General features: G+C 42.3%; 1 protein-coding gene across 5 annotated transcripts in view; it reads left to right on the top strand.

Annotated features, from left to right (window-relative positions):
• The window catches only part of BTF3L4 (basic transcription factor 3 like 4), a 32,143-nt gene extending 15,680 nt beyond the window's left edge, over positions 1 to 16,463 (top strand). For 3 of the 5 annotated variants that reach the window (XM_063814773.1, XM_016952793.4, XM_054682762.2), the window contains 3 exons: positions 11,412 to 11,613; positions 14,155 to 14,214; positions 14,755 to 16,463. In XM_063814773.1, coding sequence (XP_063670843.1) covers positions 11,418 to 11,613; positions 14,155 to 14,214; positions 14,755 to 14,801 — 303 coding nt within the window. In that variant the 5' untranslated portion in view covers positions 11,412 to 11,417 and the 3' untranslated portion in view covers positions 14,802 to 16,463. 5 annotated transcript variants of the gene reach the window in all.
• The last annotated feature ends 8,816 nt before the right edge of the window (positions 16,464 to 25,279 follow it).

Below are 25,279 nucleotides of genomic sequence, written 5' to 3'. Positions count from 1 at the left end.
CTTTTGGCTTTTTGTTTTGTTTTTTACTCTGTGTGTGTGTATGTGTGTGTGTGTGTGTGTGTGTGTAGATATATCTATATATATATCACAAAATTTGCCATTTTAGCCAGGTTTTTTTTTTTGGTTTTTTGTTTGTTTTTTGTTGTTGTTTTGAGGTGCAGTCTCGCTCTTTTGCCCAGGCTGGAGTGCAGTGGTGCGATCTCGGCTCACTGCAAGCTCCGCCTCCTGTGTTCACGCCATTCTCCTGCCTCAGCCTCCCAAGTAGCTGGGACTACAGGCGCCTGCCACCACGCCTGGCTAATTTTTTGTATTTTTAGTAGAGATGGGGTTTCACCATGTTAGCCAGGATGGTCTTGATCTGCTGACCTCGTGATCCGCCTGCCTTGGCCTCCCAAGTGCTGGATTACAGGCATGAGCCACCGCGCCTGGCCAGCTGTTTTTAACTATACAATTCATTGGCATACATCACAATGTTGGCCAAACATCACTACTGTTCATCTCTAGAACTTTTTTCATTTCCCTCAACTGAAACTTGATACCCATTAGACAATAACTCCTTATTCCCCTCTACCCCAGCCCTTGGTAACCGCCAATCTACTTTCTTTTTTATGGATTGCCTATTCTAGATGTTTCATATGAATAGAATCATGCAGTATTTGTCCTTTTGTGCCTGGAGGCCTGAAAACACTCACTTAGCTTAGTGTTTTCAGGGTTCATCTAGGTCATAGTGTATCAGAACTTCACGGATTTATAGCTGAATAATATCCATTGTATGCGTATACCACATTTTATCCATCCTTATTGGCATGTTTTGTATTTAAAGAGCTTTCTTCCCCTCAACATAAAAATATATTGCCGGATGAGTGCAGTGGTTCACACTTGTAATCCTAGCACTTTGGGAGGCTGAGGTGGTCGCATCACGAGGTCAGGAGTTCATAACCAGCCTGGCCAACATGGTGAAACCCCATCTCTGCAAAAATACAAAAATTAGCCACGTGTGGTGGCGTGCGCCTGTAATCCCAGCTACTCAGGAGGCTAAGGCGGAAGAATCATTTGAACCTGGGAGGCGGAGGTTGCAGTGAGCCAAGATCGTGCCATTGCACTCCAGCCTGAGCAACAGAGCAAGACTCTGTCTCAAAAAAAGAAAAAAATTGGCTGGGCGTGGTGGTGCACGCCTGTAATCCCAGCTACTCAGGAGGCTGAGGCAGGAGAATTGGCTGGGCGTGGTGGTGCACGCCTATAATCCTAGCTACTCAGAAGGCTGAGGCAGGAGAATTGCCTGAACCTGGGAGGCAGAGGTTGCAGTGAGCTGAGGCCATGCCATTGCACTCCAACCTCGGCAACAAGAGTGAAACTCCATCTCAAAAAAAAATATGTATCTGTATATCTATATAGATAATAGATATTGCCACTGTAGGAAATCAGGAATATAGAGAAAATGTCAAGAAGACAATATCCAACCATAATCCCTACCACCCAGAGAGAGCTACTATTAGTCTTGTATTTAATCTTTCCCATCTTTATGTACACTATATATATGCACTATATATATGCACTATATATATGCTACATACACACACACACACACACACACATATGATTACAGCTAGATGTACAATTTAGAATTCTTTTTTTTGGCAGGTGCAATGACTCATGCCTGTAATTCCAACACTTTGAGAGGCTGAGGTGGAAGGATTGCTTGAGGCCAGGAGTTTGAGACCAGCCTAGGTAACATCGTGAGATGCTGTCTCTACAAAAAAAAAAAAAAAAAAAAAAGGCCAGGCTGGGTGGCTCAAGCCTGTAATCCCAGTACTTTGCGAGGCCAAGGCAGGTGGATCATGAGGTCAGGAGTTCAAGACCAGCTTGGCCGAGATGGTGAAACCCCGTCTCTACTAAAAATACAAAAATTAGCCGGGCGTGGTGGTGGGCGTCTGTAATCCCAGCTACTCAGGGGGCTGAGGCAGAGAATTGCTTGAACCCGGGAGGCGGAGGTTGCAGTGAACTGAGATCGTGCCACTGCACTGCAGCCTGGGCAACAAAGCAAGACTCCATCTCAAAAAAAGAAAAAAATGTAATTCGCTGGGCATGATGGTGCATGCCTGTGATCCCAGCTACTCAGAGGGTGAGGCAGGAGGATACTTTGAGCCCAGGAGTTCTAGGCTGCAGTGAGCTGTGATCTCACCACTGCACTTCCAGCCTGGGTGACAGAGCAAGACCTTGTTTTTTTTGTTTGTTTTGTTTGGTTTGGTTTTTTTTGTTCGTTTTTTGTTTTTTGAGATAGAGTCTCACTCTATGCCCAGGCTGGAGTGCAGTGGCACAGTCTTGGCTCACTGCAACCTCTGCTTCCCAGGTTCAAGCGATTCTCGTGCCTCAAACTCCCAAGTAGTAGCCGGGATTACAGGTGTGTGCCACCACAACCAGCTAATTTTTTTTTTGAGGCGGAGTTTCACTCTTATTGCCTAGGCTGGAGTGCAGTGGGGCAATCTCGGCTCAACACAACCTCGGCCTCCCAGGTTCAAGCGATTCTCCTGCCTCAGCCTCCCGAGTAGCTGGGACTACAGGCATGCACCACCATGCCCGGCTAATTTTGTATTTTTAGTAGAGACGGGTTTCTCCATGTTGGTCAGGCTGGTCTTGAACTCCTGACCTCAGGTGATCCACCTGCCTCGGCCTCCCAAAGTGCTGGGATTACAGGTGTAAGCCACCACACCCAGCCCCACACCCAGCTAATTTTTGTATTTTTAGTAGAGATGGGGTTTCACTGTTTTGGCCAGGCTGGTCTTGAACTCCTGACCTCAGGTGATCCACCTGCCTCAGCTTCCCAAAGTGCTGAGATTACAGGCATGAGCCACTGCGTCCGGCTTGTTTTTGTTTTAAAAGAATCATTTTTACTTTTTTAATTTTTTATTTTGAAACAGGGTCTCCCTCTGTCACCCAGGCTGAGAGATTCCATCACCATGCCTGGCTACTTTTTAGAATTATTTGTAGAGATGAGGTCTCCCTATGTTGCCCAGGCTGGTCTTGAACTCTTGGCCTCAAGCAGTCCTCCCACCTCTGCCTCCCAAGGTGCTAGGATTACGGGCATGAGCCACCACTCCCGGCCAATAATCATTTTTTAAAATAGCATTATATTATAAAAATTGTTTTATGTCATTAAAAAAACTCCTTTTAATCATGTGTAGGTATCTACATACATTCCAGTATATGGATATACTGTACTGTAATTTAACACTTTTTTATTATTTATTATACATTATAATGTTTTGATAATAAAATAATCATGTGATGAACTTTTCTATATATAAATATATCTCTCTGGGCCGGGCGCGGTGGCTCACGCCTGTAATCCCAGCACTTTGGGAGGATCACGAGGTCAGGAGTTCATGACCAGCCTGGCCAACATGGTGAAACCCCACCTCTACAAAAATACAAAAATTAGCCGGGCGTGGTGGCACGCTCCTGTAGCCCCAGCTACTCTCAGGAGGCTGAGGCAAGAGAATTGCTTGAACCCAAGAGGCAGAGGTTGCAGTGAGCCGAGATCGCACCACTACACTACAGCCTGCTGGGCAACAGAGTGAGACTACGTCTAAAAAAAAAACCATATATATAAAATAATAAAATATATATGTTAAAATATATATTATATATAAATTATAGTAATTATATATTATATGTAAATAAATATTTTATATATTTGTATATAATAAAATATATGTATATTTATATATATATAAATCTGAGTTCTTTCAACTCTCTTGTTGCCCAGGCTGAAGTGCGGTGGCGCGATCTTGGCTAACTGCAACCCCCACCTCCTGGGTTCAAGTGATTATCCTGCCTCAGCCTCCTGAGTAGCTGGGATTACAGGCAGGCGCCACCACACCCAGCTAATTTTTTGTATTTTTAGTAGAGACGGGGTTTTATCATGTTGGCCAGGCTGGCCTTGAACTCCTGACCTCAGGTGATCCACCCGCCTCAGCCTCCCGAAGCGTAGGGATTACAGGAGTGAGCCACTGCGCTCAGCCTCTGTAGATTCTTGAAAGTGTAGTTACTGGCTGAAAGAGCCATGAACATTTTTAGAACTCTTCATGCATTTTGTCAAATTGCTTTTCAGAAAGAATATGCCAGTTCACACTACCTACAGCATATATAAAGAGAATTCCTAGCTGGGCACGGGAATTCTTTTTTGTACTTTTAGTGGTGGCGTATGCCTGTAATCCCAACTACTTGGGAGGCTGAGGTGGGAGAATTGCTTGAACCCAGGAGGTGCAGGTTGCATTGAGCAGAGATAGCACCACTGCATTCCAGCCTGGGTGACAGAGCGAGACTCAGTCTCAAAAAAAAGAAAGAAAAAGGCTGGGCGCAGTGGCTCACACCTGTAATCCGAGCACTTTGGGAGGCTGAGGCGGGCAGATCACGATGTCAGGAGTTCGAGACTAGCCTGACCAATATGGTGAAACCCCATCTCTACTAAAAATACAAAAATTAGCTGGGCGTGGTGGTGGCACGTGACTCTAATCCCAGATACTCAGGAGGCTGAGGCAGGAGAATCGCTTGAACCCGTGAGGCGGAGGTTGCAGTGAGCCGGAGGTTGCAGTGAGCCGAGATCGCACCACTGCACTCCAGCCTGGGTGACAGAGCGAGATTCTGTCTCAAAAAAAAAAAAAAAAAATTCCTGTCTTGTCAGACTTGTCACCAGAGAATAAGACAAAGTGATCCCAGCATATGTTACAGACTAATGATAGCGTAAGCTTTAGCTTAATAATAGCCATTAGAAATAAGCAGATGCTGAGCTAGAATTGAATGTGAAGGATACTGACTGATTTATAAGAGCGTGTGCAAAGCCCATAATCCTCAAAATCTCACATTCTTCAATCTCGCAACACCCCAGACGCTTATGTGCCTTATTCTTAAGAAGTCTGTTGTTTCACCCTATTAAGCTGTAAGAAGAGGCTAGGTGTGGTGACTTGTGTTTGTAATCCCAGCACTTTGGGAAGCCAAGGCAGGAGGATCACTTAGGGCCGAGAGTTCAAGACCAGCTTGAGTAAAATGACACCGTGTCTCTAAAGAAAATAAAAAATTAGCCAGGCATGGTGGCACATGCCTGTAGTCCTACCAACCTAGGAGGCTGAGGCAGAAGGATCCTTTGAGCCTAGGAGTTTGAGGCTGCAGTGAGCTGCTATTATCAAGCCACTGCACTCCAGCCTGGGAGACAGAATGAGACCCTGTCTCTTAAAAGATATAGGAAGAAGTCAGTAAAAGATGAATTTTCTGGTAAACATTTAAGTGCCATTACATGTAGGATGGAGTAGGCAACTGCTGGCTGGGCGCGGTAGCTCCTACCTGTAATCCCAACACTTTGGGAGTCCGAGGTGGGTGGGTCACCTGAGGTCAGGAGTTTGAGACCAGCCTGGCCAACATGGCGAAACCCCATCTGTACTAAAAATATAAAAATTAGCTGGGCGTGGTGTCACATGCCTGTAATCCCAGCTACTTGGGAGGATGAGGCAGTGGAATCACTTGAACTCAGGAAGCAGATGTTGCAGTGAGCAGAGGTTGAAGTGAGCCAAGATTGCGCCATTGCACTCTAACTTGGGTGACAGAGCAAGACTCCATCTCAAAAAGAAAAAAAAGAGACAACTGCTAATTCTCTTTTATCATTCTCAGTTGGATTCAAAAAAGTCACAAAGAAGAATTCAAGCCTCCATGAACTGAGAGGGCAGTTATTAGCAAGAGCTATGGAGTCAAATATAACTTTGTGAGCCTCTTCTAGCCACAAAAATGTACTGCAGTATAGGAACAAAGTGAGCATCAAATTTACCAGGTAGGAGGCTACTATGACTAACTTACATACCCTATGCAGAGCCCAGCAAAGGTAGGGATTGTTAAGGTGTTTGATAGCAGCATAAAAGGGCCACCCAGCAGTTGCCAAAGAGTGACTTAAAATGCCCCTAATTCTGGAGGGTAGGTTGGGCTGATTCTGAAAGGTCAAAACTATAGGAAAAGTCAGGCTAAAGATACAGCCCAGGAGATTCTGGGCATCTTCATTGGAGGCACTGCTGGTGCTATATTTAAACCTTAATGTGACCCATCATCTAGCATTTGGGGAGTTGGTCTGACAATATCCTTTTTTTTCCTTTTTTGAGACAGGGTCTCGCTCTGTCACCCAGGTTGGAATGCAGTGGTATGATCACAGCCTCGACCTCCTAGGCTCAGCAATCCTCCCACCTCAGCCTCCTGAGTAGCTAAGACTATAGACATGTACCACCATGCCACCTGGATTGCTTTTGCTTTTTTTTTTTTTTTGGTAGTGATGGGGTTCTCGCTGTGTTGTCCAGGCATCTTGAACTCCTGGATTTAAGCGAGCCTCCTGCCTCAGTTTCCCTAAGTGCTGGGATTACAGACATGAGCCACCATGCCCAGCCATGATTTTAGAATAAATTGTATAGGAGGTATCCATTCATTCCTTCAGCAGATTTGAGTGATTATTATGTACTAGATATTGGGGGAAATACTATGTCGAATAAGGCATGGTCTCTGATCTTAAGAAATTAACCTTCTAGTATGGTCAATGATTTACAAATGCAATTATACTACAAGACAATTGTGTATAATAGCAGTAAGTGCATAAACCACCTTAAGTTTTCACAGAGAAAGAAGCATCTTACCTCAATCTTGGATAAATGGGAATGTGCAAGATGGAGAAGTAGGAAATGGTTCTTCTAAACAGTGAAAACAGCATATATAAATACACTAGGAATGAGAGGACAAAGTTTACTGCTAACTACTATACACATCAGTATTAAAGCAAAAAGTGAGAGCAAGGGCATTCTGTGGTTTGGACTGGGGTCTCAAAATGCCTCTTTCTCCTTAGCTCAAGTGGCATCCTTTACCTTCAGCTATCTTTAGGGAAAAAAAACAAATTTTGACCTAAAGGTGATGTTTGGTTGAAAAAGAGACCTCAGTGCTGGTATAGTTGCTAATTTAATAGTCCTTTTTATTTGGCTGCTCCTTGTTCTTATATTGTACATATATTATATGGCTTACTCAAACCACACAGTATAAAATCACTGAAAGAAGTGAAGTCTCGATATTAAATGCATATAATTTGCTTTATGACTTTAACAAGTTCCTTATCCCTTCTTTTACCCAAAATGGTAGGAGAGGTGTCTAACTGGTCTTGTTCAGCCAAACAATTCATCGTTTGATAGTTTATAATAGCTCGTGCCCAGAAGCCTTATATAACCATGTCATTTGCTCAGAAGGAAGGAATGTTAGATAGAAATAAAATAATTTGAATTAGTCGGGCATGGTGGCACACACCTGTAATCCCAGCTACTTGGGAGGCTGAGGCAGGAGAATCGCTTGAATCCGAGAGGAGGAGGTTGCAGTGAGCAGAGGTCACATCACTGCACTCCAGCCTGGGCAACAAAGTGAGACTCCATCTCAAAAAAAAAAAAGAAAGAAAGAAAGAAAGAAAATATTCTAGCTGTTTTACCTTCTAGTATTTCTCTATATTCTAAAATTAACTAAACTCTCCATCCCTTTCTGGACCTTTCTATTCCTGAAGCTGCATCTTTTAGACCACTCCATTTAAAACAGCCATGAATAAATTTATTTATGTTTCACAATCTGAGGTGGAATTCATCTTGCTTTTCACACTAAACTCAAGCATATTTCAAACTAGAAAGACCTATATATCAGGGTGTAAAATATAACAACATTTAGCCTTCAGAAGAGAAACTTGAACATAAGGAAAAACTCCATGAGTTTGTTTATTGTTTTTGGCTCCATGTTAGCCTCTTGTTTTGTAGCCAATAAGATACATTTTATCTATATACCTGTGTTGTTTTTCTTTTGTGTTCTCAATTTGGCCTATATCCTGAAATAAATCATTCTCTGACAAGCTCTCATGAGGCCCTGGAATTTTCTTTTTCTTTTCTTTTTTTTTTTTTTTTTGAGACAGGGTCTCGCTCTGTTGCCCAGGCTAGAGTGCAATGGCATGATCTGAGCTCACTGCAACCTCTTCCTCCCGGGTTCAAGCGATTCTCCTGCCTCAGCCTCCCAAGTAGCTGGGATTACAGGCACCCACCACCACACCCAGATGATTTTTGTATTTTTAGTAGAGATGGGGTTTCACTATGTTAGCCAGACTGGTTGTGAACTCCTGATCTCAGGTGATCCACCCGCCTCAGCCTCCCAAAGTGCTGGAATTACAGGCATGAGCACCCAGCTGAACTGAATTTTTGTAGGCAAATAAGTGTTTTAAGTATGAGAATGATTTAGTAGGAAGGAAACAAGAACAAGTTGGGAAACCCAGGTTAAAGTCCTCAGTTTGCACTTAACAAGCTATTTGTCCTTGGGTATGTTGCTAACAAAGAGCTTTTGTCTTCAGTGTTTATTTCTTTAACATAAAGGATTTGAACTGGAAGACTTCTAAGTTCAACAAATATATAGCCTGAATTTTTTGAACAATATTGATTTCAGATTTCTTGTGACTTTAATGTATGTAAATAAAAAAAAAGTCTCAGATTCCAATATTTGAGACTCTGCACCCAGAAGCATTTTAGAAATCTTTGGTTTTTTGGGTTTTTTTTTTTTTTTTTTTTTTTTGAGACGGAGTCTGACTCTGTTGTCCAGGCCAGAGTGCAATGGTGCGATTTCGGCTTACTGCAACCTATGTCTCCCAGGTTCAAGCAATTCTCCTGCCTCAGCCTCCTGAGTAGCTGGAGTTATAGGTGCCTGCCACCATGTCTGTCTAATTTTTGTATTTTTAGTAGAGACAGTGTTTCACCATGCTGGCCAGACTGGTCTCGAACTCCTGATCTCAGGCAGTCCACCAGCCTCGGCCTCCCAGAGTGCTGGGATTACAGGCGTGAGCCACTGCGCTCGGCCTTTTTTTTTTTTTTTTTTTTTTTTTTTTTGAGAAAGTCTCACTCGGTAGCCAGGCTGGAATGCAGTGGCACAATCTCAGCTCATTGCAACCTCTGACTCCCTGGTTCAAGTGATTCTCCTGTCTCAGCCTCCCAAGTAGCTGGGATTACAGGCACATGCCACCACACCCAGCTAATTTTTGTATTTTTAGTAGAGAAAGGGTTTCACCATGTTGGCCAGGATGGTCTCTATTTCCTGACCTCGTGATCCACCCGCCTCAGCCTCCCAAAGTGTTGGGATTACAGGCCTGAGCCACCGTGCCTGCCCTATTCTTTTATTTTTTTGAGAAAGAGCTTCACTCTTGTCGCCCAGGCTGGAGTGAAGTGGTGCGATCTCACCTTACTGCAACCTCCAACTCCTGGGTTCAAGCCACTTCTGCCTCAGCCTTTGAGCAGCTGGGATTACAGGCACCCACCACCATGCCTGGCTATTTTTGTATTTTTAGTAGAGATGGGGTTTCACCATGTTGGCCAGGCTGATTCTGAACTCTTGATCTGCCCACCTTGGCCTCCCAAAGTGCTAGGATTACAAGTGTGAGCCACCGCACCTGGCCTGAAATCCTTTTTTAAACCACGTGATTTGGTCTTGATTTGAAAAATATAGTCCTACCATATCTTTTGTTCTTTTCCCATTCTAAAATTATGTGATTCTAGGCTAAATGCAGAGCAACATCCCATTTCACATCCACTGTCATCCTTCTCGAGCCCGGATTTCACCCACTTTAACATTTAACTTTTTACCAAAACTGTAATTATCTTCAAAACTATATAATTTATCTTTTCTAAAGTTAACATAACTCACAGTGCTGTGTTTTTAGAACAGCTGGGTTGAATGCTTGTGTGTGACATAATTAATAGAACCCTAAGTGTAATAGTGAGAGAGGGAAGGGTATAGAATTTAAATAGTGATTTTTGTCAGAAAAACCTGGGGAAATTATTTGTGGGTTTAGTTACAATTTTCCAGGGATTTGCCTTTATTTTCTCTGTGTTCCAGGTCTTGCCTGAAATTTAGAAGCCCCTTTCTTGCCCTTCCTTTCTGGTGCTGTCAATGGTGGTAATCACCTCTGAGGAAGAAAAGCCCTCTTCCCACTGTCCATGGAGAACACTCAGCATCTATGCTTGATTTTGACAGGGCAGATTTTGGATGAGTCATGAAATGCTTCTAAAGTAGCCAAGAGTTAACTCTTCCTAACCTTTTTATATAGTAAGCATGTTACCCCCCAAGGTAACTTACCCAGAGGAATCAACTACATAGTGGAATCACGTTATTCACACATTTAACTTACACAAATTCAACTCTACTGAAAAAAACATGAAGTACATGAGTGAGAGAGAAAAATAACAATCTTAAGTAGCACATGTTAAACCTTCCATTTCAGTAAGTCCCAGGCAATGGATGAAATCAAATCTGAAATAGTTCATATTGGTGAAAGTTATGGAAAGAATGTGAGGATGATTTTTAAAGGTTTCCTAGTTGATAAAGCATGTTCAGGTCACTAGGCGAGTGGGTGGGACAATTTCTTTGACCTTTACAGGGGTTATTAAAGATTGTTGAGAAGCTACCCTTAAGAATTAGAGGAACTGGCTGGGTGTGGTGGCTCATGCCTGTAATCCTAGCACCATGGGAGGCTGAGGTGGGCAGATCACCTGAGGTCAGGAGTTCGAGACCAGCCTGGCCAACATGGTGAAACCCCATCTGTACTAAAAATACAAAAATTAGCTGGGCATAGTGGCACGTGCCTCTCATCTCAGCTACCAGGTGGGAGGCTGAGGGAGGAGAATGGTTAGAACCTGGGAGGCAGAGGCTGCAGTGAACCGAGGTCATGCCACTGCACTCTAGCCTGGATGACACAGCGAGATTCTGTCTCAAAAAAAAAAAAAAAAAAAAAAAAAAAATTAGAAGAACTAGCAAAATCCCTTACAAAGAATGGCATGATTAGAACAAGTTGAAATTTTTATAAATGTACTAAGTGCTTGAAGGAATGAAACACCTGGTTACATTTCTGAGTGTTCTTTATGGATTTTCAGTGGTGGTTTTTACCATATACTATTTCCCCTTTGTAACCAGTCCCCTAAGTAAGATGCTACCCTACCAAGTGGAAATTGCACTGATTTTGTTTGACAGTATAAATTGAGTAAGATAATGAGTAATTTCATTAAGAAGCTGGTTTTTGGCTGATACTTCCATTTTTAAAAAAGACATGGTCATGTACTTCTTTCTCTTAGAAGTCTTTGAATTTAAAATCTAGATTCTATAATGAATTGAATATTTCTTGTCCATCCTAGTAATTTGTGCCATCTACACCATTTTACTTTATTACTATGATCTTTTTCCACGAATGTCCGTTGCTTGGCCAGTTACTACCTTGGGATTACATAACTACCAAGTAAAGAACCATAATTGGCTGAATTGCTTTTAAAAAATATATTGTTTTAGTGTACCTAGCATGTGAAGTACATTTTTCTTCTGTGATCATACAGGTGAACATGATTAAAGATGATGGGACAGTTATTCATTTCAACAATCCCAAAGTCCAAGCTTCCCTTTCTGCTAATACCTTTGCAATTACTGGTCATGCAGAAGCCAAACCAATCACAGAAATGCTTCCTGGAATATTAAGTCAGCTTGGTGCTGACAGTTTAACAAGCCTTAGGAAGTTAGCTGAACAGTTCCCACGGCAAGGTAGGTATTTCAATTTAGTAAATCTTTCTCTCCCCACCTTACTTAAAGAACCTAATCATTTAAAAGGTGTCCCATCTTAATTTGGATTTGCCTGTATGTAATTATTTTACTTTCTATAAAGTTATTTCTATGCTTCATAAAATTTTGAGTTTAATGATTATGTAGTGTGACACATAGAATATTCAGAAACATGGCTGGGCGTGGTGGCTCATGCCTGTATTCTCAGCACTTTGGGAGGCCGAGACAGGCGGATTGCCTGAGGTCAGGAGTTCGAGACCAGCCTGACCGACATGGTGAAACCTCGTCTGTACTAAAAATACAAAAATTAGCCAGGCATGGTAGCAGGCGCCTATAATCCCAGCTACTCGGGAGGCTGAGGCAGGAGAATTGCTTGAACCCGGGAGGCAGAGGTTGCAGTGAGCTGAGATCATGCCATTGCACTCTAGCCTGGGCAACAAGAGGGAAACTCCGTCTCAAAAAAAAAAAAAGAATATTCGGAAACATTTTGGTAGTAATAATAGTAAGTTGAGAAGTAATTACCTAAAAGGGTAGTGCCCAGATCTTCAGGCCATAATTTTATTTTATTTTATTTCATTTTATTTATTTTTGAGACATAAAGTCTTGCTCTGTCTCCCAGGCTGAAGTGCAGTGGTGTGATCTCAGGTCACAACAACCTCCACCTTGTGGATTCAAGCAATTTTCATGCCTCAGCCTCCCGAGTAGCAGGGACTACAGGTGGTGTGCACCACTGCACCCAGTTAATTTTTGTATTTTTAGTATACACAGGGTTTCGCCATGGTGGCCAGGCTGGTCTTGAGCTCCTGGCCTCAAGTGATCCACCTACCTACCGCCTCCCAATGTGCTAGGATTACAGGCGTGAGCTACCATGCTTGGCCCATCATTTTAAATAGTTAATTTGATATTCACTGCTAATTAATGACAATCAGAAAATACTGTTGTATGGCTGGGCGCAGTGGCTCACTCCTGTAATACCAGCACTTTGTGATGCTGAGGAGGGAGTATTTCTTGAGGCCAGGAGCTCAAGACCAGCCTGGGCAACATGGTGAGACCCTATCTGTACAAAAAATACAAAAATTAGCCAGGTGTGATAGCGCGTGCCTGTAGTCATAGCTACTCAGGAGGCTGATGCCAGAGGATCACTTGAGCCCAGGACTTCAAGGCTGCAGTGAGCTATGGAATGCCACTGTACTTCAACCTGGGTGACAGAGGGAGACCCTGTCTCTAAAAAAAAAAAAAGAAGAAAGAAAATAATGTTGTCAGACATCTATGTTTTTGTTAAATATTGATTGCCCTATAAATGTGGCAACCGTAAGTTCTGAATTTCCAAGATAGTCCTGGTTTCAAATGTGTCATGTTGCCCCTAAAAATGAAAATATCTAGTATTGTAGTGCCCATACTACCTAGCTAGATATTTTCTTACACCAAAAGAAATGAAAAAAATCTTTTTTTTTGTTTGTTTGTTTTTTTGAGACAGAGTCTTGCTCTGTTGCCCAGGTTGGAGTGCAGTGGCGTGATCTTGGCTCACTGCAACCTCCACCTCCCGGGTTCAAGCAATTATCTGCCTCAGCCTCCCAAGTTAGCTGGGATTACAGGCGTCTGCCACCGCGCCTGGCTAATTTTTATATTTTTAGTAGAGACAGGGTTTCACCGTCTTGGCCCGGCTGGTCTTAAACTCCTGACCTCGTGATCCACCTGCCTCAGCCTCCCAAAGTGCTGGGATTACAAGCATGAGCCACTGTGCCCAGCTTTGTTGTTGTTGGTTCTTGTTGTTGCTTGGTTTTTTTTTTTTTTTTTTTTTGAGACAGAATCTGACTCTGTCGCCCAGGATGGAGTGCGGTGGATTACAGGTGTGAGCCACCATACCTGGCTGAAAAAAACCTTAATATTAATTTTTTATTTGGAGAATATGGCCACTGTAAAGTCTTTTTACTCAGTGATCAGTTATTCCACTTTGCATATAAATTTTATCTTTGTAGGCCGTGTGTGGTGGCTTATGTTGGTAATCCCAGCACTTTGGGAGGCCAAGGCAGGTGGATCCCTTGAGGTCAGGAGTTCGAGACCAGCCTGGCCAACATGGTGAAACCCCATCTCTACTAAAAATACAAAAATTAGCTGGGTATGGTGGTGTTTGCCTGTAATCTCAGCTACTTGGGAGGCAGGGAGAATTGCTTGAACTTGGGAGGTGGAGACTGTAGTGAGCCAAGATCGCATCACTACACTCCAGCCTGGTCAACAGAGTGAGACCCTGTCTCAAAAAATGAATAAATAAAAATAAATAAAATAAATTTCATCTTTGTCACACATGGAAATTGCCAGCTGTGTTATCAGTGTATTAACTGATTAAAGTTTTATTTTTAATGTTACTCAAGCAAAAAAATATGAATGGCATTTTAGATTGACAATATTTAGCTATTTCTGAGCAACTCTGTGTGATTTATACAGGAAAAAAGGGATAAACATTATAAGTTTTCTTTAAGGTCTTTGTTCTCAATGACTAATATTAAAATAAACTTTTTGTAGTCTTGGACAGTAAAGCACCAAAACCAGAAGACATTGATGAGGAAGATGATGATGTTCCAGGTAAGTGACATTTCCTTAGACTTAAGATTTTAAGCATCCTGTTTATCTCCTTTCAGTCATTGCATAGATGACTTTTAGGTTTGTGTTGATTGTAAGCTCATGAATTTAAATTGATTCACAATAATGTGGATAGGATCTAATGAAAAACAACGTAAGCCCCCACCTTAGAACCTAGAATCAGAAATTGTCACACAAAGCTCTGCTGCCTGGATTTATTAAATTGAAATCACTGTGATTATAAATTTGCATAGCTATCGTTATAACATTTCTGTATGAATTATAATTGACATATGAAAATGCTATTCACCTCAGTAATTTGCATAGACAAAAGATGAACATTTCCTTAGGATTACTGTCCTAAGCAAATAATTAAATCATTGTTAGTAAAATGCCACCAGTTCATTTCTGCCTCCTTATATTTTCAGGCTAATTCTGGTTGTACTCATTTTATTTTTTGGGGGGTTAGAAGTTAGGAGTTCCATTTACCTCTTTTTCCTTTTTTGTATTCTTTGATTCATATACTTTGTTTTTCTTTTTCAGATCTTGTAGAAAATTTTGATGAGGCATCAAAGAATGAAGCTAACTAAAAGTTTGGTTTTTGGAAGCTGGCATGGACTAGATTTAACAAATCAGCTATGTGGTTCCAAAGTTTTACAGACACGGAGAACATCACCTGTTACTAGTTCAGTAATATAAATATTTTGTATATTAATAATGCTGTTTGTTCAGCATTTTTCGGTCATTTGATTTTGCATTTTGCACTTCCTCCCAGGATATTTTTTTGGTCAAAATATGAAGTATTGGTGCAGTTTGAGGGTGTTTTGGTTTTTGATTCCTGGTTTTTTTGTTTTTTGTTTGGGGTATTTTTGGTGTATGTATGTTTATGTATGTGTGTGGGTATGTGTGTATACAGTGGAGAGCAAATTGGAAAACAGTTCTATTTATCCTCCTCCCTCCCCAGTAGAAATAAAAAAAATCTTTACATTTGTTACTTTTCTTTTCCCCCCGTAAGACACAGAATTAATGGAAAGGGAGTATCTTGGATTTCAAATCTGAAGAGATTTTTACCATTAGTGGTTTGATTTTAATTTGCTTGGTTAACTATCATATTTTTCATACACTTCTCTGGATTTAAAATATCTTGAGGTATTTTGCCACTGGCTTCATGCTGGAGTAATGGGTAACATATCTTTGGTATGGTTGCCTTAGATTAACTTACCTAGTCAGACCCAGAAGAACCTCTTTTACTAGCTTGCTTCCTAAATGCCTTTTTTTCCTCTCCTTTTGGTCTCCAAATGGCCTGGTCAGCTTTTGGTAATATTCTTCCTCATCTTCCACCTAGCTTGAGAAGGATGTTCTCCATATAGAGTTAAGCGAGTGCCTAATCCCTCCTTTTGTAAGATTTTGTTCCCTCAGCTTGAGGAACAACTTCATCTTCAACTTTTTATTTCTCCCTGATGTTACAGTTTGGTAGATTTCAAACTGGAATAGCTAGCATGTGCTTGCTAAATAATTTTATGCCAGCCTTATCCTGTATCCTAGCTGTTCTTAATAGCAGGTACAAAAATGCCTGTTTTTCAGCAAGGTTGAAATTGGGAATGTCCTTTTGAATCAGAAGAAAATAGGCCATAGACTCATCTCCCAGCACAAATGGGCATTCTATGAAATGGTACTGGCCCTAGGAGGATTTCCTCAACCACTCTCCTACTCTTGGCCTTGAACCTACCTCTGGGTTGGATCTTACTATTGTAGCTGCTCACTATACCCTCCTGCATGCTTAGAATAATGCTTTGAGGGGAGCACTGGTAAAACACAGTATTTATTTTTTTACCTCCTTTAAGAGGACTTGGAGGTAAGTTGCATTCATTCACTCAAGTTTCCCTCTTGCTGTCTAATAGAAGCTTACTTTTTGCTATATCAGCATTTGTTACAGCCAGTATTTAAGGACAAAATTTAGAAAATATATCATTTCCTGGCCCATCATCAAACTAATACAGCTTAACCTTGCAGCTACCAACTTTTGTGTCAAGCTAGATATCTTTATTTGATATCTAAGGTGCAAGACCAACAATATATTAAGAGATCTGTAGACATGAAGGCAAAGCTCTTGTATTTTTTTTCATCCAAACACCTCAATTTATTTTATAAATTCGTTCATTTTTCCTGTTATGTTTTATATAATATATGGACTAAACAAAATAAAATAACAGTGCAAAAGAGGAGAATATTTCCTCTTGTGCTTTTCTTGATGTTGTGTACAGAATTTCCTTTTATATTATTCCTCTACCCTCCACCTGTAAATGAATGTTAGTGCAGTAATTGTTTGAAATAATGCCTCATCCAGTGTTAGGTCAGTAGCTCCACAGTCTACACAGTCCAGAATTCTTTCTCTAATTGTCCCAAAGGGGGACATTGTGGAGGCAGAGTTAGGGGGAACCACTTCAAGTGGTTAGGGACAGATAAATAATAGGCAGTATAGCACATGAAAGAAAACACACACTTGGAAGCCAGGAGACTTGTGTCCTAGTCAAAATTCTGGCATTATGTGACCTTGGACAGGTCATCTAACTACTCTGAAATTTATCATCAGTCAAATAAGATTTTATTCTGTTTTGTTTGAGATGGGGATTTGCTCTTGTTGTCCAGGCTGAACTGCAATGTTGTGGTCTCGGCTGACTGCAACCTCCACCTCCCAGATTCAAGCGATTCTCCTGTCTCAGCCTCCACAGTAGCTGGGATTTTTTTTTTTTTTTTGTATTTTTAGTAGAGATGGGGTTTTACCATGTTGCCCAGGCCGGTCTTGAACTCCTGTCCTCAGGTGATTCATTTGCCTCGGCCTCCCAAAGTGCTAGGATTACAGGCGTGAGCCACTGCACCCAGCCCAAATGAGATGTTTCTAAATCTAAAGTTTCTTCTGCTTCTGCATTTCTGTGAATCTCATTTGAAATTTTTCAGGGAAGGGATTTTATCATTTGTTCAGAGATGTCTTTATTTTTATTAATACCCATAAAATGTTTGTGTATTTGCTTCTTCCTCTTTCTCCTTTTAATCACATTTTAGCTACTTATCTAGAGGATCTCTGGCCAAGTATTCCCTTTTATTGTATTGATAACAATTCTTAATGGCTGGCCTCTCTTGTGTACAAGGAGCCAATATTCTTTTTTGTTCTATATTTTTGTATCTTCCCCTTTCCTGAACAAAGCATATTTAGAGTCTCAAAGAAATCCTCTCCACAAAGACATGTTCCTCCCTCTGGTGTGGGTAGACACAGGGTAAGAGTTTGGATGAAACTTTTGTAAATTGTAGTGTTCTTGGCATAAATATGAATTAAATCTTTTTTTATATTTAAATAACTAGTTAAATATGTGCTTCTTACTAAGATTAGGTATTTTTTGCCAAGATAACAATGATAAAAACATTTTGGGGGGGAAATTGACCTTAAAATTTTGGGATAATTCAAGAAATGTCTGCATAAAATTGATTTATGATCTTAATTTTTGTGTTAGTCCTTTGAGGTTTTTTTTTTTTTTTTTTTTTTTTTGTAAAGCGCCTTATCTGTTTTGGACAAGTCCAAAGTAAATGGTTGGGCTCTTATATCTGTTTTACCCTTATTTTTCCCATTAAGTAATGGTTTAAGAATATATCAAGCACCTTAATTTGTTGTTAAGTAGCTAGTGCTTACAGGATTCCATTAAATTCACTTTAATAAGCCTATGAAGTTCTTATGAAAAACCCATATCTGGGATGTGTTTGATTTGTTTCTTTGTTTTAATTCAGTGTTTAACCCTAGGTATGCTACATACCCATAAATAAGATACCATGGTAAGAGATAGTATGTTATAGTGGGAAAAGCACAAGTTTTTAGATAGAGATCAATTCTGCTATCTACCCTTATATTGTAACCTTTCTGACAGGGCTGCTGCAGTGCACAACTTCGGGAGCCATCACTTATTTTTGTTGTGTTCCAGAAGGTGTCATTTTCATAGACTACAGTGTGAATAGTGTCCTCCATTAATAATGCAATGATGGCCTTGCTCTCTGAGCCTCAGTTTTATCTATAAAATGGTACCTAGAAGAGTCATGATTTCTTAGAATCCCCTAAATTATTAAGGTGAAGGTAGAAGATGATTAAAGTGTGTTATCTCCTAAGCTATGGCTTAGATTTTCCGAAGCTCATGGTTCTAGGCACAGAAAGTCTCCATTCTACACTGCATTTCAACCTGTGTTGAACAACACTCCAGTTCAGCCTGTATTGCTATGCTACATAGAGTTTGCCTGAATTATTATAGCTTTCTTAATAGTTTTGTTTATGATCCACTCTCTCCAGCCCATTACACAGGAGCCAGCTACCTAAATTTCCTATCTGAGCATGTCCTTACATTTACTTCCAGCATACTATTCATTTGCCATAGTAGAGCATTAAGATTATTTGATTTTCTTTTTACTTTCTCGTAGTGCCCAATGTGTAGTTTACTCAACATCATAATATGTAATGTTTTTCAACTACTTACTGTTGAATACAAAGTTATCTCATTTAATTCTCAGTCTGATGCGGCAGATATTATAATCTCTATCTTTCTTTTTTTTTTTTTTTTTTTTGAGACGGAGTCTCTATCACCCAGGCTGGAGTGCAGTGGCACAATCTTGGCTCACTGCAACCTCTTGAAGCGATTCTCCTGCCTCAGCCTCCCAAGTAGCTGGGATTACAGGTGCCCACCACCACACCTCGCTGTTTTTTTTTATTTTTAATTGACACGGGGTTTCACCATGTTGGCCAGGCTGGTCTTGAGCTCCTGACCTCAAAATGATCTGCCCACCTCAGCCTCCCAAAGTGCTGGGATTACAGACATGAGCCACCGTGCCCAGTCTATACCCTGTCTTAAAGAAGAACAAAAAATCGTTTAGGGAAATTGGTAAAAGGCCAAACAACTAATTGGTGGGGAACCAAGATTCTAATCAAAAGCTATCAAATCCCAGGGTCTAAACTCATCACTGCATACCACTCAACAAATATTTATTGAAGTGAAAATTATGTTTACATAATTACAAATTATGTTTACATAGCCTCTGCAGTTAGATATTCTCACCAATTAATATCACTCAATATTAACCTGAAAATCAAACATGTCATAAGGATTGTTCAGGGTCTAAGGATTTTCTTTTTTAAATAAGTAGGATTTGTAATTTTTGCATGTATTCAGGAGTTGACTTTTATAAAGTTAATAATTGAATATTTTGCATACTTCAGGATGTTTCATAGCAGCATTTAGGCAAAAATTCTTGGGTTATGTATGTTGATCTTGACACTGGTGTTTCTTAAAATTTTGCCACCTTTTAGGCATACCTTGTTAAAGAAAAACAATTCTATAAACTTGAACAAGGTAGTGAATTTGTCTTGCAGCCGTATTTTTTCTGTGTTTAAAATCAAACTATTCAACACAAAACCTGTTAGAACTAATAAAGGAGGCTAGTTGTGATGGCTCACACCTGTAATCCCAGCACTTTGGGAGGCCGAGGCGTGCAGATCACTTGAGGAGGTCAGGAGTTTGAGGCCAACATGGAGAAACCTCATTTCTACCAAAAATACAAAAAATTAGCGAGATGTGGTAGCACACACCTGTAATCCCAGCTACTTGGGAGGCTGAGGCATGAGAATCACTTGAACCTGGGGTGCAGAGGTTGCAGTGAGCTGAGATCACACCACTGCACTCCACCCTGGGTGACAGAGTGAGGCTGTTTCTCAGAAAAAAATAATAATAATAGCCAGTCATGGTGGCTCACACCTGTAATCCCAGCACTTTGGGAGGCTGAGGTGGGTGGATCACCTGAGGTCAGGAATTCGAGACCACCCTGGCCAACATGGTGAAACCCCATCTCTACCAAAAGTACAAAAAATTAGCCAGGTGTGGTGGCAGGCCCCTGTAATCCCAGCTACTCAGGAGGCTGAGGCAGGAGAATCACTTGAACCCGGAAGGCGGAGGTTGCAGTGAGTCAAGATCGCGCCATTGCACTCCAGCCTGGGCAACGAGAGCAAAACTCTGTCTCAGAAAGAAAAAAAAAAAAAAAAGGCCAGGTGTGGTGGCTCATGCCTGTAATCCCAGCACTTTGGGAGGCCGATGCGGGCAGATCACGAGGTCAGGAGATCTAGACCATCCTGGCTAACACGGTGAAACCCCATCTCTACTAAAAAATATATATATACAAAAAATTATATGGGTGTGGTGGCGGGCACCTGTATTCCCAGCTACTTAGGAGGCTGAGGCAGGAGAATGGCGGGAACCTGAGAGGCGGAGCTTGCAGTGAGCCGAGATCGCACCACTGCTCTCCAGCCTGGGTGGCAGAGCAAGACTCCGTCTCAATAAAAAAAAAAAAAAAAAAAAGCTAGTAAACGAATTCAGCCAAGTTGCAGGATGCAAAATCAACACACAAAAATCATTTTTTTCCTGAGACAATCTCACTCTGTTGCCCCAGGCTGGGGTGCAGTGGCGCATTCTCAGCCCACTGCAACCTCTGCATCCGGGGTTCAGGCAGTTCTCCTGCCTCAGCCTCTTGAGTAGCTGGGATTATAGGCGTGCACCACCACACCCAGCTAATTTTTTTGTATTTTTAGTAGAGGTTTCACCATGTTGGCCAGGCTGGTCTTGAACTCCTAACTTCATGATCTGCCCACCCTGGCCTCCCAAAGTGCTGGGATTACAGGTGTGAGCCACCACACCCAGCCTCAATTGCATTTCTACACACTTACAAGGAATAATCCAAAAAAGGAAATTAAGGAAACAATTCCATTTACAGTAGCATCAATATGAATAAAATATTTAGAAATAAACTTAACCAGTGATGTACAGTGACAGTATGTACACTGAAAGCTACAAAACATCACTAACATAAATTAAGACAAATTAGACATCCTGTGTTAATACATTGGAAGGCTCTTAAGCTGTCAATACTAAAGGTGATCTACAAATTCAGTGCAATCCCTGTCAAAATCCCAATGATGTTTTTTGAAGAAATAGAAAAACTCATCTGGGAATTCATACGGAATCTCGAGACCCAAAATAGCCAAAAGAGTTCAAAAAAGAACAACAAAGTTGGAAGACTAACACTTCCTGATTTGAAAGCTTATTTACTTAAAAGCTACAGCAATATGGGCCAGGCGTGGTGGCTCACGCCTGTAATCCCAGCACTTTGGGAGGCTGAGGCGGGTGGATCACGAGGTCACTTTGGGAGGCTGAGGCGGGCGGATCATGAGGTTGGGAGATCGAGACTATCCTGGCCAACATGGTGAAACCGCATGCCTACTAAAAATACAAAAATTAGCTGGGCATGGTGGCGCGTGCCTGTAGACCCGGCTACTCGGGAGGCTGAGGCAGGGGAATCACTTGAACCAGGGATTCGGAGGTTGCAGTGAGCCGAGAAGATCGCAACACTGTACTCCAGCCTGGCAACAGAGTGAGACTCCATCTCCAAAAAAAAAAAAAAAAAAAAAAGCTACAGGAATCAAAACAATGTGGTACTGGGCATAAAGACATATATAGACCAATGGAATAAAATAGAGTCCAGAAATGAGTCCTCACATGTATGGCCAAGTGATTTTTCAAGAAGGGTGCCAAGACCATTCCATGGAAAAAAATCTTCAACAAATGGCACTGGGAAAATGATATCCACATGCAAAAGAACGACAGATCCTTTACACCATATACAAAAGTTAACTCAAAATGCGGCCAGGTGTGGTGGCTGATGCCTGTAATCCCAGCACTTTGGGAGGCTGAGTTGGGCAGATCACTTGAGGTCAGGAGTTCCAGAGCAGCCTGGCCAACATGGTGAAACCCCATCTCTACTAAAAATACAAAAATTACCCTGATGTGGTGGTGGGCACCCGTAATCCCAGCTACCTGGGAGGCTGAGGCAGGAGAATCACTTGAACCCTGGAGTTGGAGGTTGCAGTGAGCCTAGATTGCGCCACTGCACTCCATCCTGGGCGACAGAATGAGATTCCGTCTCAAAAAACCTCAAAATCATCAAAGACAAAAACCTAAGATACAAAACTTGAAAGAGGGCCGGGCAAGGTGGCTGACGCTTGTAATCCGAGCACTTTGGGAGGCTGAGGAAGGAAGATCCCTTGAGCCTGTAATATATTGCCCAGGAGCTCAAGACTCCTGGGCAACATGGCAAAACTTCATCTTTACAAAAAATAGCTAAGCATGGTGACGGCTGCCTGTAGTCCCAGAGTCTCAGCTACTCAGGAGGCAGAGGTGGGAGGATCACCTGAGCCCGGGGAGGTCAAGGCTGCAGTGAGCTGTGATTGTGCCACTGCACTCCAGCCTGGGCAATAGAGTGAGACCCTGTCTCGAAACACAAACAGCACGGCCAGGCGCGGTGGCTCACACCTGTAATCCCAGCATTTGGGAGGCCAAGGCGGGCGGATCTCAAGGTCAGGAGGTCATGACCAGCCTGACCAACATGATGAAACCCCATCTCTACAAAAATACAAAAATTAGCTGGGCATGGTGGCGTGTACCTGTAGTCCCAGCTACTCAGGAGGCTGAGGCAGGAGAATCGCTTGAACCCGAGAGCAGAGGTTGCAGTGAGCCGAGATTGTGCCACTACACTACAGCCTGCTGGGCGACAGGGTGAGACTATGTCTCAAAAACAAAAACAAAAACAAAAACATATATATATATAGAGAGAGAGAGATCTATAGATAGATACATAGACAGATAATCTGAGTTCTGAGTTCCTTCAATAGTTTCTTTTTTTTTTTAGACGGAGTTTTGCTCTTGTTGCCCAGGCTGAAGTGCAGTGGCACGATCTCGGCTCACTGCAACCTCCGCCTCCTGGGTTCAAGTGATTATCCTGCCTCAGCCTCCTGAGTAGCTGGGATTACAGGCGTGCACCACCACTCCCAGCTAATGTTTTGTATTTTTAGTAGAGACGGGGGGGGTTCACCATGTTGGCCAGGCTGGCCTCGAACTCCTGACCTCAGGTGATCCACCCGCCTCAGCCTCCGAAAGTGCAGGGATTACAGGTGTGAGCCACTCCACACGTCCTCTATTGATTCTTGAAAGTGTAGTTACTGGCTGAAACAGCCATGAACATTTTTAGAACTCTTCATGCATTTTGTCAAGTTCCTTTTCAGAAAGAATATGCCAGTTCACATTACCTACAGCATAGATAAAGAGAATTCCTAACTGAACCCACTGGCTTACACCTGTAATCCCAACACTTTGGGAGGCCGAGGCGGGCGGATCACGAGGTCAGGAGATTAAGACAATCCTGGCTAACATGATGTATCCCCGTCCGTACTAAAAGTACAAAAAAATGGCCGCGCACGGTGGCTCACGCCTGTAATCCCAGCACTTTGGGAGGCCGAGGCGGGCGGATCACGAGGTCAGGAAATCGAGACCATCCTGGCTAACACGATGAAACCCCGTCTCTACTAAAAATACAAAAAATTAGCCGGGCGTAGTGGCGGGCGCCTGTAGTCCCAGCTACTCGGGAGGCTGAAGCAGGAGAATGGCGTGAACCCGGGAGGCGGAGCTTGCAGTGAGCCGGGACTGTGCCACTGCACTCCAGCCTGGGTGACAGAGCGGGACTCCGTCAAATAAATAAATAAATAAATAAATAAAAGTACAAAAAATTAGCTGGGGGTGGTGGCACGTGCCTGTAATCCCAGCTACTCAGAAGGCTGAGGCTGGAGAATCACTTGAACCCGGGTTGCAGTGAGTCGAGATCGCGCCGCTGCACTCCAGCCTGGGCAACAGAGCAAAACTCAAGTCTCAAAAAATATATATACAAAAATTAGCCGGGCATGGTGGCGTGCGCCTGTAATCCCAGCTACTCAGGAGGCTGAGGCAGGAGAATGGCTTAAACCTGGGAGGAGGAGGTTGCAGTGAGCAGAGATGGCGCCACTGCACTCTACCCTGGGAGACAGAGCAAGACTGTCTAGAAAAAAATACAAGCCGGGTGCAGTGGCTCACACCTGTAATCCTAGCACTTTGGGGGGCTGAGGTGGGCGATCACCTGAGGTCAGGAGTTCAAGACCAGCCCGGCCAACAGGGTGAAACCCCGTCTCTACTAAAAATATAAAAAATTACCTGGGTGTGGTGGCACATGCCTGCAATCCCAGCTACTCGGGAGGGTGAGGCAGGAGAATCTCTTGAACCGGGTAAGTGGAGGTTACAGTGAGCCAAGATCGCGCCATTACACTCCAGCCTGGGCGACAAGAGTGAAACTCTATCTCAAAACAAAAACAAAAGCAAAAATTTCAGAAGAAAGGGAAGTTTCATGAAACTAAGTTTGGCAATGATTGCCTCAATGTGACAGCAAAAGGCACAGGCAATGAAATCAAAAAAGATAAATTGCATTACATCAAAATTCAAAATGTACAAAGGACACTAGAAAGAAAAGCAGCTGGGCATGGTGGCGCATACTTGTAATCACCCCACCACTTTGGGAAGCTGAGGCAGGAGACCAAGAGTTGGAAACCAGCCTGGGCAACATAGTGAGATCCTGTCTCTACAAAAAAAGTAAAAAAAAAAAAAAAAAAAAAAAAAAAAAGAAAGAAAGAAAAGAAAAAAAGAAAAGGCAGGCATGGTGATATGTACCTGTGGTCCCAGCTATTCCAAAGGCTGAGGTGGGAAGATCTCTTGAGCCAAGGAATTTGAGGCTGCAGTGAGCTATGATCAGGCCACTGCACTACAGCCCGGGTGGCAGAATAAGACCCTCTCTCTAAAAAAAAAAAAAAATTAGAAAAGCACCCCATATTTACAAATCAAGTATCTGATAAGGGATTAATATTCAGAACATATAAAGAATGTCTACAACTCAATATAAAAAGAACCCAATTAAAAAGTGGTCAAAAAGGCAGGGCATCATGGCTCAGGCCTATTATCCCAGCAACTTTGGGAGGCTGAAGTAGGAGGATCCCTTGAGCTGAGGAGTTCAAGACCAGCCTGGGCAATATAGTGAAACCTCGTCTCTACAAAAAAATTAAAAATTAGCCAGGTGTGGTGGCACACACCTGTGGTCTCAGCTACTTGGAGGGTTGAGATGGGAGGATTGCTTG

This window comes from Pan troglodytes, chromosome 1 (genome assembly GCF_028858775.2).
Source record: "Pan troglodytes isolate AG18354 chromosome 1, NHGRI_mPanTro3-v2.0_pri, whole genome shotgun sequence".
NCBI classification, from domain to species: domain Eukaryota; kingdom Metazoa; phylum Chordata; class Mammalia; order Primates; family Hominidae; genus Pan; species Pan troglodytes.
The sequence above is the reverse complement of the archived record's forward strand: the minus strand, read 5'-3'. Positions and strand labels throughout refer to the sequence as shown.